We start from the raw sequence: 18314 nt of genomic DNA on the forward strand, positions 1-18314 counted from the left end.
CTTCCTCAGGGTTGGCTAAGGAATCTTTTCTTTTCACCTTTTCAAATGTTCTCCTCGAATCTAGGGAGCAGGGAATAGGCCAAAATAGACTCAGTCTCACGACAGGTTGGCAGAGCTAGTGTTCCCTTGCTCCCACACCAGGACTTGCCTTGGCTAACCTGCAATCCTGAAGCAGCAGGCACAGGAGCAAGAGGGCTCTGCACAGCCTGTACCCCGCCAGGAGCATGGGTGGCTTCAGCTCCACTCCAGAAGTCTCTCCCACTGAACTGAGTCTGCCCTGAGCAGTACTATGGAGAGATTATGTGTTGCTCAGCAGCCCAATCCACCTCAAATCTATAAAGTATCACTTAATTAAATAGCCTGCAAAGATTTGTAGAAATTAAACTAAGGCCCCAATCATTGATTTGTAATTCCTCTGTGTACAGTCTTCCATTCCTTTATTCTTACGCAATATCTGAGAACCATCCATAAATCAACACTCCTCTTTTATTACATTTTTATTAAATTTAACACAAAGCTGCATTTTCACACCATAACTATGCGGTTTTGAAACAGCACACTGAAGATGAATCAGGAGAGAGAATGTTTTTTCCCTAAAGAAGGCAGTCTAGTATAACCAGTTCACATTGACTTTCTAATTTTGCTTAAAATGGAATCAGCCCAGCAACTGCTACAGCCAACCAGAGCTTCGACACATGGGTCCACCTACTGTAGGAGGCCTGGCCTCCACTGAGCATTCCAGTTATAGCCCAGGATCTTTCCCTAGTTCAGCTTGTGTTGTACCCTAAATGAGCAAGCATGTTACTTGGACTAAAGGGGCCCTCTAGGCCTATAGATAAAATTACTTTAACTGGAACAAAATAAGGAGCAGGACTGTGCTCAACAGAATGGCCTATGTCCAGTTCCAATAACAGTTCTTTGTTTTATTTCATTTTACTTTATTTTGAGGCAGGGTTTCACTAATTTGCTGAGGCTGGCCTTGAACTTTCTATCCTCCTGCTTCAGCCTCTCAGTAGCTCGGTTCCAGTCATCAACCACTGTGCCTGTCCAAAACACAACTTCTTTTTTTTTTTTAATATTTATTTACTTTTTAGTTGTGGTTGGACACAATATTTTTATTTTATTTATTTATTTTTATATGGTGCTAAGGATCGAACCCAGGGCCTTACCGCTGAGCCACAACCTCTACCGCTGAGCCACAACCCCAGCCCCCAAAACACCACTTTCTGAAGTACAACTATTACATCATCCCCCTGCCCGGCATCTAATGCTCCATCTGACCTGGTGAGAGCACTTCTGCATTACCTCACCTTGCTCCCCAAAGTGAACACAGTCCTCCCCAATTCCCGAACCCTTCCTACAGTACCTTAAAATAGCTCATTGGTCATGGGAAAGGACCAACATCAAGCTGTCACAGAAAGGATAAACTATGTTCAGCAGACTCCACTTATTTAGGCGAGGACTATTTCTACTGAGCAAAGGAAAACATTTTAAAAAGATTTTCAAGAATAGGTTAAAACTGAAGGGAGTGCAAATGGCCTTAAACTCTGTATTCTCTCTAAACCAGAAAATTAAATTACTTAAATGCCCTCTTAAACTCTGGTTGGAAACTTCTCGCACCTGAGGGTTGAATCAAGATTTGCAATTTGCTTCATTTAATCCAACTTCCCCACCCTTAAACAAATGGTACTTGAGCTTATAGGTGGCTTGAAGAACAGAAAAATGTTACCAAATTGTAAGACAGATTGTGCACTGCTATAAAAAAATGCTAATTAATCCCAGGGCACGGAAGGCAGGTTAACAGTTTGCCTGAGTGTTTAACTATATAAAATGGAAGAATCTGAGATGTTGGCAATCTTAATAGAAAATAATTTAAAACTACAAGAGATAATACTTGATTTCTCCATCCATCTACTCATTCCCCCACTACATGCCTCTAACTGTGGCTATCATTCAGAAGTATCAGGGCAATGCTAGAATTTCACTGTGTTCGGTTCTTTTTTAAGCCAGCAGACATAAATCAGGCATTTGGTTCCATGCTGAGTGGGGGAAGAGCCAGTTCCACAAGGGCAAAACAGCAGGACTGGAAAAAATGAACAAGCTCAGGGCTTATTGTGCCGCCTGCCCCGTCAGAGGTGCAGGCCAAGGCCAAGGCTGAAAAAAGGAGCAGCTCAGCCAAGTGCTCTGGGCACCCACTGGGAATGCGCCGGCAGCGGGGCTAGGAAGACAGCCACAGGGCACCTCCTGCCAGGGAGGAGGCAGAGGGCCTATGGAGCCAAGTTGCCATACAAAGGCGCCAGGAGAAGGGGTGGAGGAGTCTTCAGAACCAATCCTCTGCGGCCCCAAAGAGAATGGAGGCGCAAGAGAGGTCACTGGTTTATCTCTGGGCTGCCAATGGGATGGGATTGCGTTAGAAATAAGAAGCTACAAAAGTGGGGGAGGTTTTGCTTTCAGCCCACACTGTCCAGACATTCCAGGTCTCATTTCTGACACCACAATGCCTAAGAATTGCAAATCACTGTCCACTGAACAGCGTGGCTGCAAACAACCACTTACCCTAAAAGAAGTCTGACTTCTTGCACAAGCAATGACGAGCCTGGCAACTCCCAGACAGTGTTTGCAAAGACTCTGACACTGACTACCCAGCATCTGGAAGTTCTGTTTTTTTAAAAACCAAGGAACTCATCATATCTACAAGTGCAGAATGTTAAATAGACAGTGGATTGATAGACACAAGTCATGAGAATGCAGATAAAGGTTGTTCTCTTTGGACAGTGAGTGACCTTTGCAAAATATTGTATCTTGTCTGATTTGAGGCATTTTACCAGATTTCTTGCCCTGTAGATATTTACAGAAGAAATGGGGGAAAATCCCTTCATGTTCTTCCAAAAAACAAACCCACATGTATTTTGCTGAGCTGCTAAATGTAGCAACACTGACGTCAGAGGCACCTCCTAAGGCAGGCTCTGCTTCACAAAGCTGAGAGCAGCCCTGCTTCTTCCTTCGTTATTAAGCCCATCTGTTTGCACATTTGGTTTGTACCAAATGTAGTTTACACCATAAAGCAGACAATATGTGCATATTTCTTAAACGAGATTTGTCATTTAATTGAATTTTGGTCAGCATTTTTACCTAACTCTAAAGTTTAGCTTTTAAACTGCATCAAGCTGACTAAAATGCTGTTTTTGTGTCTATGGGAACTGGAGTTATTAGTTGGGTCGTGGATCTTGGACAAATTAACTGCATAGATATGAGCCAACAAAGTTCCCCCTGTCGTCCCTGCGGAAGTCTGTCATGAGAGCTGGGAGGAGTGGATTCCTTTTCATTGAGACAGTTGATGAAGCAGAACTCCCTGGCTATATAACACAACCATCTCACGCAGGCTGAGGCCGGTTCACAGAGGGCTACTATGGTGGTAAAATCTGGACTAATGGACCAATCACTCTCAAATTTATCTGTTGCAAACTTAACAAAGTTTAGATATGGGTATTTACTGAACTCTCAAACAGGACATCTGCAGGAACACTTGGTGATTGTTTTAATAAAAAAATCTTGGTGGCTTTTTCACAAAACAAATGAACCAACAACTCTAGCTTATCTAGCTAACTGCAGTCAATGTATCTCTTGGGTAGGCAGTTCTGAGGGTCTGAGGGTCCTGTTCTCATCCATCCTAAATGGTCTACTTTGACCCTATGCCTGAGGCTTTATCAACACAATGGCCACCTTGTCAAACTAGCTTTGTTCCCAGGACAACTTGTTTCGACACAAGTCTGGCAGAGCATGCTTAGGGAAGAGTCTTATGTACCATCCTGTTTTCTCTAAGAAACTGTCCCTCAGCTGTTGTTGTAAGAGGTAAAAGGCAAATGGGTGTCACCACTTCCAGGGGACGCTTACTTACATCTGTGCCTGGCGGCTCTTGCCAATTTGGTTTCTACTGTCAGGAAGGTCTGCTGTCAGCCAAGCACCAGTAGAGAAAGACTGACCCTTTGTGGCTGATTTGACTAATCACTTTAAAATCTCTTGCATTTTGGGGGGCAACTCGCTGCTGTCAATATTGGAGAAAAGCATTTTAAGCAACCACCTTAAAAATGTATAGGTTCCCAAACCTGCTGCTCATCAGAATTCTTTGCTGGAGTCTCTCAAAATTAGTTTCTTGGGTCCCACCCCAGGACTGAATCAGACTCTCCCAGGGTGGGGCCTGGGAACCTGTATTTTAAAAGCTCTTCTGGTGACTCTGATGATAAGTTTAGGAGCCATTGATTTAAGACAGGAAAGAACTCACCACCGTCTGTTTCTATAAAACTGCTTTTTTAAAAATAATAAATCTATGTTTCTCGCAAATAATTTTCATAACACAGATGTGTAGAAAACAAAAGTGAAACCTGCCTACCCCGCCTTATTATCGATGGACTTTATAACAGACAGATGAAGTATATTCATAAAGACCTGTTCTTGTATGCAGAAATCAGACTTGACCTTGACAAGAGATAAAGAAAGATAAAGAATAGTGGAAAATGAAAAATAATGGATTTTTTTTTTTTACTTTTGATAATGATTTCTCACATAATTTCCATCCTCCTCCTTTAAAATAGAAAACAACAACAAATAAGGAGGAAGTATTTTACTTGTCCCAACAGCAGTCAACCCTGGTACTACCTGGATTACTAGCAGGATTTCCCCTGGATGGGCTGTGGAAGCCCTAGTCACAGCTTCCTGTGGAGCTTGTCAGCCTGATGATATCACATTCAGAGGTGTGAGTGACATTTATGACACTTATCAATATATAGGTCTTTCTTTCTTCCTTCCTTCCTCCCTTTCTTCCTTTTTTCTTTCTTTCCTTCTTTTTCTTTCTTCCTTTCTATTTCTGTTTCTATGTTCTTTAAAAACACAGCCATAAAAGTGATATAATTTTGAAATGAGTCTTAGTGACAAGCAGGGCTCTGTGAGGAAGAGCCAGGTTCTGTTTGACAGCAGGGGTATGAAGCAACCATGAGGACTAACAATGGACACCCAGAAGGACGGTCACTCCTAAAACAGTAGCCAATGATATCTATTTGTGGAGAGTTCACACAGAAAATGAAATAAATCCAGGGAACCAGTCCGACACAGAGAATGCAGATACAGAACAATATACAAGAAATGGAATAAAAGATTGGTGATTTTTCATGTTCCATGAAACATGGGAATTCAGAGAATGTCTTCATTTGTACTTGAATTTTCCCTGTTAATGTTTCTTATTGTTGTATAGCTTTTGATTTAGCATACTTATTTTAGGATTGCAACTATATAGACAATTTCATTTTCACAACCACATTATATTTAAGTATCTGGTAATACTTTTATAAAGAAATTCTCTTATTCAATTACATGAATTTTAAATTTAATTTTACTATCTACGTAATCTGACATAATGAAGTTTCAAACCGCTCTTCTAAACCACACTTTAATGTAAGATCTAGAATCATCTGGGGTCCTTGTTAAAAATGCAGGTTTCTAGAGCACTCTGGAAGTTGATTAAATAAGTTCCTTAGAAACCACATACACACAAAAGCAAAAATAAAGGTCTTAGAAACATGAAACCTATGCTGATTCTAAATGTTAGGCTTTTAAAACAGAGGCGCGCCTAACCTCTCAGTACAAAGGTAAAGTATGCGAGCTCTTACTGATTGTTTAAGCACTCAGTGATAGCTGTGTACAAATCTCTGTACAAGCTACAAATCTCCCAAAGTATATTTCTACAACCCAAGTTACTCTTCAGAAACATTTGCTAGGGTTGAAACAAAAATAATTATAGGAAGTAGTAATTCTATTTAAGTTGCTGGAGGGCCAAATTACTTTTCAAAGATCAGCTCTAAACCTCACATCCCAGCGAACCTCAGGTGTAGCAAAGTTTTAACCACTTCAAATCAATACACTCACATCAGACCATGGTGTGGGGTTTCTGGAAATTATTTTTATTTCTAGAAAAAGAGTGAAAACAAATCATATTCAATTGGCCACCTGAGCCAAGAGGAACATGAACCTAAGTTGCTTTGCTGGTTTGAAGTCATTTAAAATTCATCATTTCTTTTCTGCTCTTGTTTGTGGAAGGCCACCAATAGGAAAAGTATGGAAAAAAATTCTTATTATTTCCTCCTCCAAACTAGGAAGAAAAAAGTAAATATTTAAGGAAGAAGTAATTGAGTATTAGAAAAAATATTTTATAGCACTTTACAGATTCCAAAATGTTCCACATAGTCAAAATCATTCTTTCAGCACTTATCATGAGCCTACTCTAACGGCGACATTCCAGGTTTATCGAGAGAAGTCTGCTTCTCTTGGGAACTCTCAGTAGTGGGTGAGGCAGCTACACTAATGAAAACCATTTGAAGAACCACAAGAGAAATATTTTTACAAAGATTTATGGGAGGTTTTTGGTTAATGATTTTTGGAAGTAGTTGGGACACATTTGTAATATGACCTCTTTCCCTGTGCTTCCAAAATATTTTGGTTTTGAGGAAAATATAAATTAAGTATTTCTCTTACTAGATAAAAATCAAAGCCATGGCTCAAAACTGTAACATTTCAATCTTTTTTTTAATATTTATTTTTTAGTTGTAGTTGGACATAATACCTTTATTTATTTATTTTTATATGGTGCTGAGGATTGAACCCAGGGCCTCGCATGTGCTAGGTGAGTGCTCTGCTGCTGAGCCACACCCCAGCCCCCATTTCAATCTTTAAGTAAAGGGAAATAGAGGCATTAAGAATATGACTCAGGGGCTGGGGCTGGGGCTCAGTGGTAGCACACTTGCCTGGCATGTGTGAGGCACTGGGTTCAATCCTCAGCACCACATAAAAATAAAATAAAGGTATTGTATCCACCTACAACTAAAAAAAAATACATATTTAGAAAAAAATAATGATATAAATAAAGATAAAATCAATACATTTAAATATTTGTGTCCTACAGGAGAGATCCCATATAATGACAAAGTTGATCTCAAGAACAATTAAAGAATGGGGAGTTTACAAGATTTAGAGGAATATTAAAGTAAGGGCTGAGCATGTAGTGCAGTGGCACAGAACTTTCCTAATGTGTGCAAGGTTCTGAGGTTTTTTAATTGCCAGCAATTTTTAAAAATAAGGAACAGTAGAATAAGATTTCTAGCTTGGAGGGAGGAAAGAGCAGAAGTTCACTGGATTAGACAAAGGGGAAGAAAGGAAGGGAGAAAGGATGGGAATGGGAAAGACAGTAGAATGAATCGGACATAACTTTCCTATGCTCATATACGAATACATGATCTCAGTGAAACTCCACATCAGGTACAACCACAGGGATGGGATCTAATTAGAATAAGTTATACTCCATGTGGTATAATATATCAAAATGCATTCCACTGCCATGTATATCTAAACAGAACAACCATAAAAAAAGATATCTAGCTTAGCCATACACCTGGCTAATAGCCTACAAAGTAGTAAAAACATAACTTTTGTGGTGATCCTGTCTACCAGACAGAAATCTACAAATTAATGTGTAACTTCATACTATCCGGATTCTAATCACACAGTAGGTAGCCAATTCAAACACCTGTAGATTGTCCTGAGACTGAAACATGGGCGGGCCACTGAACAAAGGCCCAGCATGACTTTGTCAGGACATGTCTCCTCCCCCATGACACCTTATTTCTAAGTTTTGGATTTTCCTTTCTTTTTGTTTTTTTGTTTTTGTTTCTAATCACAGTGGCATGGTTATGACCCTAGACATACTGGTTGGGTTCCTGGTTCTGGGCCTAGGAGCTGGATGTACTAGCTACACTGAAGTCTTTAAAATGATGTACTGATGAGGGAGGAATTGAGTGATCTCAGGAAGCAGAGGTCATGGAGCAGAGGATCAGAGAGCTACATCTTTAAATATGAATTGGTTTTTAAAGATGAGAGGTCATTAGAGAAATCTGATCAAAGAGTCATTTGGGCTGGGCATGGTGGAGCACATCTGTAATCCCATCAGCCCAGGGGGCTGAGGCAAGAGGAGTACAAGTTCAAAGCCAGCCTCAGCAATTTAGTGAGGCCCTGAGAATAATGTCTCAAAATAAAAACATAAAAAGGCCTGGGGATATAGCTCAGTGGTAAAGCACCCTGGGTTCAATCCCCAGTACCTCAAAAGGATAATAATGATAGTTCAAAAGTCATTATTCTAAGGACCAGTTATTGCTCTAGAGGCTCTTAGTCCCCCACTGGGAGCCCAAGTCTACTGATGAGTTTCCTTAAGTGTCTGTGTCATCCTTCTATAGCTTTTCTCTCTCTCCTTTCTACTGCTTGCTTACCTCTGCCTTTGGTTATAATTTTTGCTTTGCTCTTATTTGCTTGCAATTAGCAGAGGAACATCATAACAGGCTCTTGGTGAGAGTACCCAAAGGACTCTTCCCTTCCACCCCCAGCACTGGGGATTAAACTCAGGGGTGCTTAGTTGGTGAGGCTAGCCTGGAACTTGCGATCCTCCTGCCTCAGCTTCTGGAGTTGCTCAGATTACATCTGTGTCCCAGCACATCCAGCTGAGGTTAAATTATTTTTAATATCTTCTAAGATGGAAAAGAAATATGTAATACATTTTAATGTGATTTTCACCACAGTGATTAAAATAAGTTTGGTGATTAAAATAATAAATTATGCTTTTCTTTGGTGGTTCTATATGAAATATGCTCTTTATTCTTCTTTGGAAATTAATTTTAATAGGAAAATAAAATTATAAATTAATAGAGACATGTGACTTTTAAATCAAAGTGGAAAGCAGTTTAGTGAGAAGTGTGACAAAACTTTATGTCAATTGTTAGGCTACTTAGTCCCTTAAATCAGAAAAAGTATCCCCTGACCAATACTTACATCTCCAGTCTGTCAGGTTGGCAAGATACTAGAATTTTTGTTAGCCTTGTAATGATGGCTATCAGATAAGCTACAATCATAGACAAAACAGTATCTACTAGCAATGCCACAAAACAACAGGGCTCTTTACCTATACTCTTCCTTTAAAAAATAAACTAAGTTTTGACATAGCTTGAAATCAAACATTAAACAGAAATATTTTCTTTCACCTCATTTGAAAATCATAGAGTAAGGCACAAAGTGGTCTCCTCTAGTTAAAAGTAATCTAATTTACTCAAGACCAAATTACCAAAGTAGAAAAAATAATGATGGTAAAGTAAAATTATCTCAAATTCATGAAATTATAGTATATAAATAAATTTCTTTTAACAGCTAAAAGATTTCTTTTCAGACTATAATATATTCTCTTTTCTGTCATTTAACTTTTTTTCCCTTAAAAAAGAAATTCAGGAAGAAGAGTACCTAAGCTTTTCATTGGGTTAATTCATTTGTCCAAAGATTACAGTTCTAATGATATATCGTACTAAACCTAAATTAAATGTTTAATGGACACTTAAATGAATATGTTAACGTAGATTAATCAAATTCATTCTTTACTTGACATGGTGAATTACTATGCCTTGAAATCTTCCAAAGTATGTAATTTGTAGAAAATAAAAAATATATAGGTATAGGCATTGGTAAGCTAAATATCCAGAATTCAAATTCAAGTGCATATTTGTAAATCAGTTTTTTTAAAAAAACTTACTGGCACTTTAACCAAGATTTTATCACCTTTAATTTATTTTTTTTTTTTTTTGGTACTGGAGATTAAACACAGGGTGCTTAACCACTAAGCCACATCCCGTAGGTTCAATCCCTAGTACTACAAAAATAAATAAATAAATAACCCCAAACAAGAACAACACCCTAAATTATCTCATTTATATCCTTTACCTAGAAATTCCATCTTCTAAATACAACACAGTCAAAAAAATTAGAGAATTTAAGAACTATAAGAATCTTCCAGGGACAGCCAGTATAGAGGGATCCCAAACTTTAATTTGCATCAGAAGTTGTCATGATCTTTGTTAAAATGCAGGTGGACAGGTCTAATTCCACCCCTCTGACTCCACAGGCCTGGAATGGAGCCTACTGAGCTTCCTACTGAAATAGCTAGTGCAAGATGACTGTCAGGTAGGTCGTCTATAGGTCATTGGGAGGACCAACACTCCTGTAGTCCACCCCACCTCCTCCATAAGCCAGGAGTCCCCTTGAACTATATCCCATTGAGACATTTTCTGCCTCAAGTTATTCCTTCTTTAATGCCTGGAGGTAGCTCACTTCCTCCTAGGGCAGGACATTATACATCTAATGGAAGCTTCTAATAGGAATCTATTAGAAGTCATTCAACATGGGCATACACAAATACGACAGTACAAAAACACAGAAGACACTGAAAAATCAAATGCATGAAGAACTGACCTGCTTATTCTGGTATTTGTTTATCAGATTCAAAAATAAGGCATAACATCTGGAATAGTTGGCCAAGGCTGCACAGCCATCACGATAAGTAGTTAGTTTGCTGCAGAAATGCCAAATGGGAAAATAAAAATTAAATGTTTTACTATAAAATTCAGGAAGACATAATATCACATTAACCTTAGCCTTCACAGTTGCCTAGTTCATTAAAAGGAGTCTATAAATACTCCACACACCAGCCTAGAGAAGCTGTAAAGAGACTGATGTCCACTCTATATTCTGGGGATATGGAGCAAGGAAATAAATAAATAAATAAATAATCAAACAAATAAACAAACAAATAAAAACGTCCTTAGAAAAACAGAAGAAGACTGAAGACTGTGACACATCTACATGAGCAATGTACAACTGCTCTAATATACCAGGCTAATAGTGCTCTGCTATCAGGAAAAGTAGACCTTAAGGTAAAAGATCTTTAAAATGGCTTTAAAATTTCTACAGCAAGCAAGTGAGCAAACAAAATCCACAAGGCAATACCAACAAACCCACATCAAATTGGGAGATGTTCATAAATTTCTTACTAATTGATAGATCAATAGAACAATGTCAGTCATACTTTCAAAATTTGACCATGTAGCAGGCTATAAACAAATCTCAGTAAATTTTCAGAGAACTAGTATCTTAAAGATACTCTCTGGTCATAGTACACTTAAGTTACAAAGCAATTTTCAAAATATATTTTAAAAATATTTTTAGAAACATATAACTAATGTATCAAAGAAATAAGAATACCTAAAAATATATCTGAATAATAACAAAAATATTACAAGTCAAAATTTATAGAATGTAGTTAAAGCAGTGTTCAAAGGATAATATATAGTCTTAAGAAGACTAAAAAGAAAGATGAGTTTTTAATACAGAAGAAAAATATACCCATAGAAGTTAGAAGAAAGGGATTCATAAGGATAAGAGCTGAAGGAATAAGATAGAAAACATACAATAAATGGATCAATAAAACTATCGATTCTCTGTAAAAACTAATAAAACTGACAAACTTTTTCAAGGCTTATCAAGAAAAAAAGATAAAAATCAAAATTAGAAATAAAATCAATATTAATAATGAAGAGGCAGTATAACATATTTGTTAAAAGTGTGAATTCTAGAGCCAGAATAACTTGTTTGATTTGTTGTCCTACAACTCACTGTGTGATTTTAGGAAAACTACTGATCTTTTCTGTGCCTCAGTTTCCTCATCTGTCAAATGAAGATGACAATATCTTATCTATCCTCTGCTCCAGTCCTGGATTTGAACCAGGACCTCACGCATGCTAGGCAAGTATTCTTCCATTCAGCTGCACCCCCAGCTCTTTTTCAGTTTGTTCTGAGACAGAGATGCACTAGTTTGCACAGCCTGGCCTCAAACTTGAAATCCTCCTGCTGCAGTCTCCCCAACAGCCAGAATTACAGGCCTACCCCAAAACACCTGCTTATAATGGAACCTATCTTTAAAAGTTGATATAAGGCCAGGTGCAGAGGCAATGCCTGTCATTCCAGTGACTGTGGAGGCTGAGACAGAAGAACCATAGGAAATTTAGAAATTTATCAAGATCTACTGTGGAACCAACCTAGATGCCTTTCAGTAGATGAGTGGATAAAAAAATATGACATATATACACAATGGAATATTACTCAGCAATAAAAGAGAATAAAATCATGGCACTTTCAGGTAAATGAATGGCCTTGGAGAAGATAATGCTAAATGAAGTTATCCAATCCCAATAAACCAAATACTGAATGTTCTCTCTGATATAAGGAGGCTGATTCATAGTGGGGTAGAGAGGGGGAGCATGGGAGGAATAGACGAACTCTAGATAGGGCAGAGAGGTGGGAGAGGAAGGGAGTGGGCAGAGGGTTAGCAATGATGGTGGAATGTGATGGACATCATTATCCAAAGTACATGTATGAAGAGACGAATTGGACTCAACATACTTTATATACAACCAGAGATATGAAAATTGTGCTGTATATGTGTAATAAGAATTATAATGCATTCTGCTGTTATTTATTTTTTAAATCAATTTAAAAATTAAAAAATAGAATATATATTTGTTATTTGAATGGAAGCTACTAAAAATAATGAAGTAAATTAAAAAAAAAAAAGAAATTTAGCAAAATCCTTAACAACTTAGGAATACCCTGTCTCAAAATTTTTAAAAAATATTAAAGGATTGGAGATGTAGCTCAGGGCTAAAGTGACCCTAGGTTCAATTCTTAGTACCAAAAAAATAGAAACAAACAAACAAAAAACCAAGTTGATATAAGGATAAAATGAATTAGTATTTGGAAAGTTCTTTTAAAGTATTGCCTATCATGTACTAAGTATCCAAGTATCAAATATGTAAAGTAAATGAAAGATGCAACAGATACTAAAATGATGATAAGTATTTTTGAACTCTATATTGCTTTTATAGGTGTACAAAATCCTATAAAATTTTAACTGTTTATTTATTTTGATACTGAGGATTGGACCCATGGGCACTCTGCCATTGAACTACATCCCCATCCCTATTTATTTTGAGACAGAGTCTTGCTAAGCTGTCCAGGCTGTCCTTGAACTATAATTCTCCTGCCTCAGCCTCCTGAATTGCTGGGATTACAGGCATGTGCTACCATGCCTTGCTAAAAAATATGACTTTTTAAACTGAGCCAAGGAGAAATAAAAATATCACTAGATATGCAGAAACTGAATTAGCCAGCTGCAGTGGCACATGCCTCTAGTCTGTACTTGCTTTTCAAAAAATAGATAAATTTAAAGGGGCATGGTGGTGCATGCCTATAATCCCAATGGCTTGGGAAACTGAGGCAGAAGGATTATAAATTCAAAGCCAGCCTCATAATTTAGCAAGGCCTGGATGAGGATATAGCTCAGTGGTTAAGCACCTCTGGTTCAATCCCTGGTACAAATACATAAATAAGTTTAATTTTCATAAATTCTTCTAGAAAAGAGAAATTGGAAAACTTCCCATTATGAGGCAGGTATAAACTTGACACTAAAAACAAACAATAATGTAGGAAAGGAAAAGAAAAGATCAACTTGACTCATGACCAGAGATGAAAAATCTCTGGTTAAAACATTAGTTAACCAGACCCATCAATATATAATGGCCTACTAATATGAGAAAATCTTAATGTAATTTACTAGATTAATAGATTGAAAAAAGTAAATCTATGTATCCAAAATAGAATCAGGGCAAGCATTTGAAAAAACCTTGCTTAATGAGAAAGAATCTTTCCAGAACTTTCTAAAAAGTATCTATAAAAACCTACAAGAAACATCATTTTTCACTGGTGAGACCATAAAAATAATTCATTTAAAGTCAGGAAAACCTGCTGTGGTGGCTCAGGCCTATTACCCCACTATCAAAGAGACTGAGACAGGAAGATTATAAGTCGCCCAGCCTCAGCAACTGTCTTAAAATAAGAGACCCTGTCTTAAAATAAAAATAATAAAAAGGGCTGGAGATGTAGCTCAGTGGTAGAAAATCCCTGGGTTCAAATAAAAGAAAAAATATCCTAAAGTTCTTATCACAGACTTACTGATTTCTCAGTTCATAAGGAAGAAAAAAGAATGAGTCTGGATCTTAAAAGAAAAAAAGTGAGAGATTCATCTTTTAGCAAGATTCAAATTAAATCTATAATAGTAAAAGCAATGTAGCACTTACTGGTCTGAGGATGGACCAAATAGAATGCCCAGAAACAGACCTGCAGTAATTTGGAAACATAAACGACTGAAAGTCCATGAGAAAAGGACAGCATATTCAAAAAGATGCTGGACAACGGACCATCCATCTACATGGAAAAAAAAATTAACTTGGACTCCCTATATGCCACCATCCACAAAACATAAACTCTTTGCGATTTTACAGTGCTTCAAAATGGGAGTAATTAAAGATCCAGAACAAAGTTCAGGAAAGAAATAAAATCTGGACTCAGTAGCCTCATACTGGGGTCAATTACCAATCTGGTCTTCAGGAAATTTAATAGTTAAAGATAGTACCAGGTTTCTTGAGAAAAATCATTATATTAAAATGCTGGCCAATAAAAGTAAGGGAAAAAATACAAATACGTAATTTAAAGACAGCTCTGAAATTCAACAACATCTTGTTTTGAGAGAACCTGGATATAAATGACCATCCTGTCTGGAGTAAAGTACAGACATGATTAGTGGATGTGTGAACCAAAGTTTAAACCATTGGAATAAAATACAAAATCAGATCACACTTGTAACAGATGAACTGTGAAATATTATTTCCAGGTATACTAGGAGGTTCGCCATCTATTGTGGTACACAGAAATAAACAAGAACATTAGGGATAGCTCATAATTCACCAAAGAACTAAAATGACCTACATTTAGCGAATACAGAGTGGCAAGACAATCACACAGGAAACAGAATCCATAAATCATGTATTCTAAATTTGGACCCACCAGATTTACTTTTTCTGCTAGGGGAAATAAAAAGCAAAAAAAAGACAAAAAAGAATTCCCTGACAGTCACACACTCAAACATTGCAAATAATCCGAAACCCAAGCATTAGCATTTTTGTAAGGCTACTTCATTCTCTTAGTCTACCTACCTGAATATTCTAGCAATATTGGTACAGACGTCCTTGTCATCCATGTACTGCTCCATCACTGTGCAGAGCTGGGGAAGGGTGCTGATGCTCAAGAACTTACTTCTTGCTAGCGGTGAATCAACCAAGTTTCTCAATGTAGCAGTTGCCTAGGATAAAAGCATGTTTGCACTGTTTTTTATTTTATTTTATTTTATTTTTGTAGTGGGGATTGAACCCAAGAACACTTAGCACTGAGCCACATCCCCAGTCCTTTTTTATTTTTTAGTTTATTTTGAAACAGGATCTCTCTAAGTTGTTTAGGGCCTCTTGAAACTTTGTGAGGCCGGCCTTTAAGTTGAGATCCTCCTGCCTCAACCTCCTGAGTTACTGGGATTACAGACGTGTGCCAGGTGGCTGTGCCATTTTTTAAAACTGGAAAATATAGCCATGCTAATTATCTAACAAGGAACAATCCACTCCATAAATTTCATTATATCAATCAGTAGGTAAACCAAGTCCCTGTTATGATTCTCCCATTAGAGAATATGGGTCTAGGCACAATAGCATGAAATGAAAACAAAGCAAGCCTAATTGGGTTCAAAGGTAAAGAATGGAATAATAGGCTGTGGGCTGGTGGGCTAGAGGGATGGTCGATGAGGAAGAAGACCGGAGGTTTGAGGAGGAAAATGAAGAAATTGGGGGAGGTACAGAAGGTAGACAGACTAAAAGATATTTTTTTCTAAAGAATTACGATGTGTGATGTATGGGTTTGGGGATGACCAGAATCCTTACACTGAGTCAGTGGATATTCTTGAAGACCTTGTTATAGAGTTCATCACTGAAATGACTCACAAGGCAATGTCAATTGGAAGACAAGGCCGAGTACAAGTTGAAGATATCGTCTTCTTGATTCAGAAGGACCCAAGGAAGTTTGCTAGGGTTAAAGACTTGCTTACCATGAATGAAGCATTGAAACAAACTAGAAAAGCATTTGATGAAGCAAACTACGGATCTTGATAATTTTTGTACTTCATGGAATTTCATTATCTTCTGTGGAAATCATATATAATAATTGTGTATTTTGTACAGTAATATCCTAATATCTACGCATGTAAATGAAAGTTGGAGAAACAAAGTTTTCAGCCTTTAATTTCATGTCTTTGATTTTAGAGTGATCCTTGAGCCTTTAATTGCCCGCCTTTACATGACCATACTTGAATTACTTACTGAGTTTTAATGACTACCTGTAAGTTAAAGTACCTTACGAATTATGCGGTTCCTTCTGACTTTTGACTATCTAAAGGATGAAGTAGTATTTTTGCCATTATAAGCTATACCATAGCTGTTTAATATATGAAATCTAAATGTCATTTTGACTATGACTGCTGAGACATATGCCTTACATATTCTGAAGTTTTTAGACAACAGTAGTCTGAGATGTTATTAAAGATAGTGAACTGGTTTTTCTTTTAAGGAGATGATATTTGAAACTACAAGTTTTTGTAAGAATGTTTATGTGTCTTAAATGATAATTTGTTTTAATATTTTCTAAATAGTGATTTTTTATTTTTATTTTTCTAGAAACTTAAAGTTTCATGTTGATGCTTCCATGTTGAAAGACTTTTTTGATTTAAAACCTTTTAGGACTTAGGTTACTTTTTAAGTTTTAGAACTCATTTTCCTGAACATTTACTTTTAGTAGCAAGAATGACAATGTTTAATGAGCTAATGGTAGGATAAGAATTTGGGGTAGTATTTTTTTAACATATATATAAGTACTTGTGGAAATATGTAGTTGACTGAAACCACATGTAGCTACAAAAACCACTTTTGTAGTTCAGAGTTAAGAGGTTTTGTGTGAATTTAGCTTATTGCATTAAATTATTGCCCTTAGCTTAAAATAAGGATTAAAATTGTATTTAAAGAGATCACTGAATGCTACTGTTTGTGAAACTGAACTTTTTGATTCTACTTATAAATAGTATCTATAAATCAGTACCTGGAAAAATTTCACTTTCTTAACCTATTGATACAAGGAATAAAGTCTAAAAAATTAAACAGAAAAAAGAGAATGGAATAGGGAATTAGCATAACAAAAATCAGGGTGAAGCAAATCATTATCTGGGTTAATAGTCACAAGATCTTCAATTGATCCTGTGACAGCCATATCAGTTCCACAGATTAGAAATTTCTTGCTCTATTGTTCTTATAAATACCATCAAAGATGATGTGACCGAAGAATATTTAAGACTATCAGACTTATTCTCTTCTAAGTATTGAGATTTTTGCAAATTGGTCTTATTTTGTAGAACAATTTAAGAAAAACTGTGTTTTCCTTTGTCTAAGAGTAGAGAACAATTTAGTAAATCTGAAAATTGGTGTTGCTGTAATCTAATAATTTTCATACGTGGTGTGATCTTTCTTTGAGGGATGGTACAGGCAAGCTATTAGTGAAGAAAGTCAAATCAGTGCCACCATTTTCAAGCCTGGGTTAGTTACTTAACCTCCCAGAGCAAATTTTTCTCATCAATAAAGTGGACATGGTGATAACTGCCCTGTAGTTGTGAGGATTCAATGAGATGAGATGTGTAATGGCACTGCTAGAGCCCATTACCTAATGGTGTTCAAATATCATAGACTCATCTCCACCTTAATTGAGGAACTTCTCACTCAGGATGCAGGAGAACACTGGCCTTAGAGTCAACTAACAGGATTCAATTCCAAATCTCCTTCAAGTTATTGAAGCCACTCATTTTTCCACTTCCCCATTTCCATATCTATAAAAACAGGGTTACTATTCTGTTCACTTGCAGAGTGGTTGTATGTAGCAAATAGAAAAGATGTGACAATATATTTGTATACTAGAAATATTTACCTAAATATTTCTAGTATACAAATACATTGTCACATATATAATATACATTAGGTAAATATAAAGCATCATTATAATCATAACAAAAAGATTTTGCAAGTTAAAATATAACTATCTTGAAAATGATTTAAAAATATCTCAATGTAGTGATTCAATTATACATGACTTAGTCAATTCTTCCTTGAAAGGTACAGGATCACAAACACTGTCAGGGAACTAAACTATACAAGTATTTGATCTGACCAGGAATCTACAATACAGTCTTCTAAGCTAAGGATTAGGTCTTTTGTGAAGACTAATAAACTGTTCTAGGAATCCCAGGCCATTGCTGCCATAAAATGGAAAATTCCCATCATCTGACTAGACTCTACCTGTTCTGAGACAGCCCAGGCCCTTGGGCACTACTGGTTTATCTCAATCCAAAGAATGACTCACACTTTCCTCAACAGAGACCAAAGGACACAGATGCCCAAGTGAATCCAGACCTGAACTGGTACATG

At 36.9% G+C, this 18314-nt stretch overlaps 1 protein-coding gene and 1 pseudogene across 1 annotated transcript in view; one reads left to right on the forward strand and one right to left on the reverse strand.

Moving 5' to 3' along the window:
* The window catches only part of Armc2 (armadillo repeat containing 2), a 109076-nt gene that overhangs the window by 23530 nt on the left and 67232 nt on the right, over positions 1-18314 (reverse strand). Inside the window, exons 11-12 of the mRNA XM_076859872.2 lie at positions 14964-15109; positions 10330-10429 (exon numbers count right to left, since the gene is read on the reverse strand). Coding sequence (XP_076715987.2) covers positions 10330-10429; positions 14964-15109 — 246 coding nt within the window. The remainder of the gene's footprint in view (positions 1-10329; positions 10430-14963; positions 15110-18314) is intronic.
* Positions 15589-15959, forward strand: LOC143402516 (transcription initiation factor TFIID subunit 13 pseudogene; annotated as a pseudogene).

This window comes from Callospermophilus lateralis, chromosome 6 (assembly GCF_048772815.1).
Source record: "Callospermophilus lateralis isolate mCalLat2 chromosome 6, mCalLat2.hap1, whole genome shotgun sequence".
In the NCBI taxonomy this organism is placed as follows: domain Eukaryota; kingdom Metazoa; phylum Chordata; class Mammalia; order Rodentia; family Sciuridae; genus Callospermophilus; species Callospermophilus lateralis.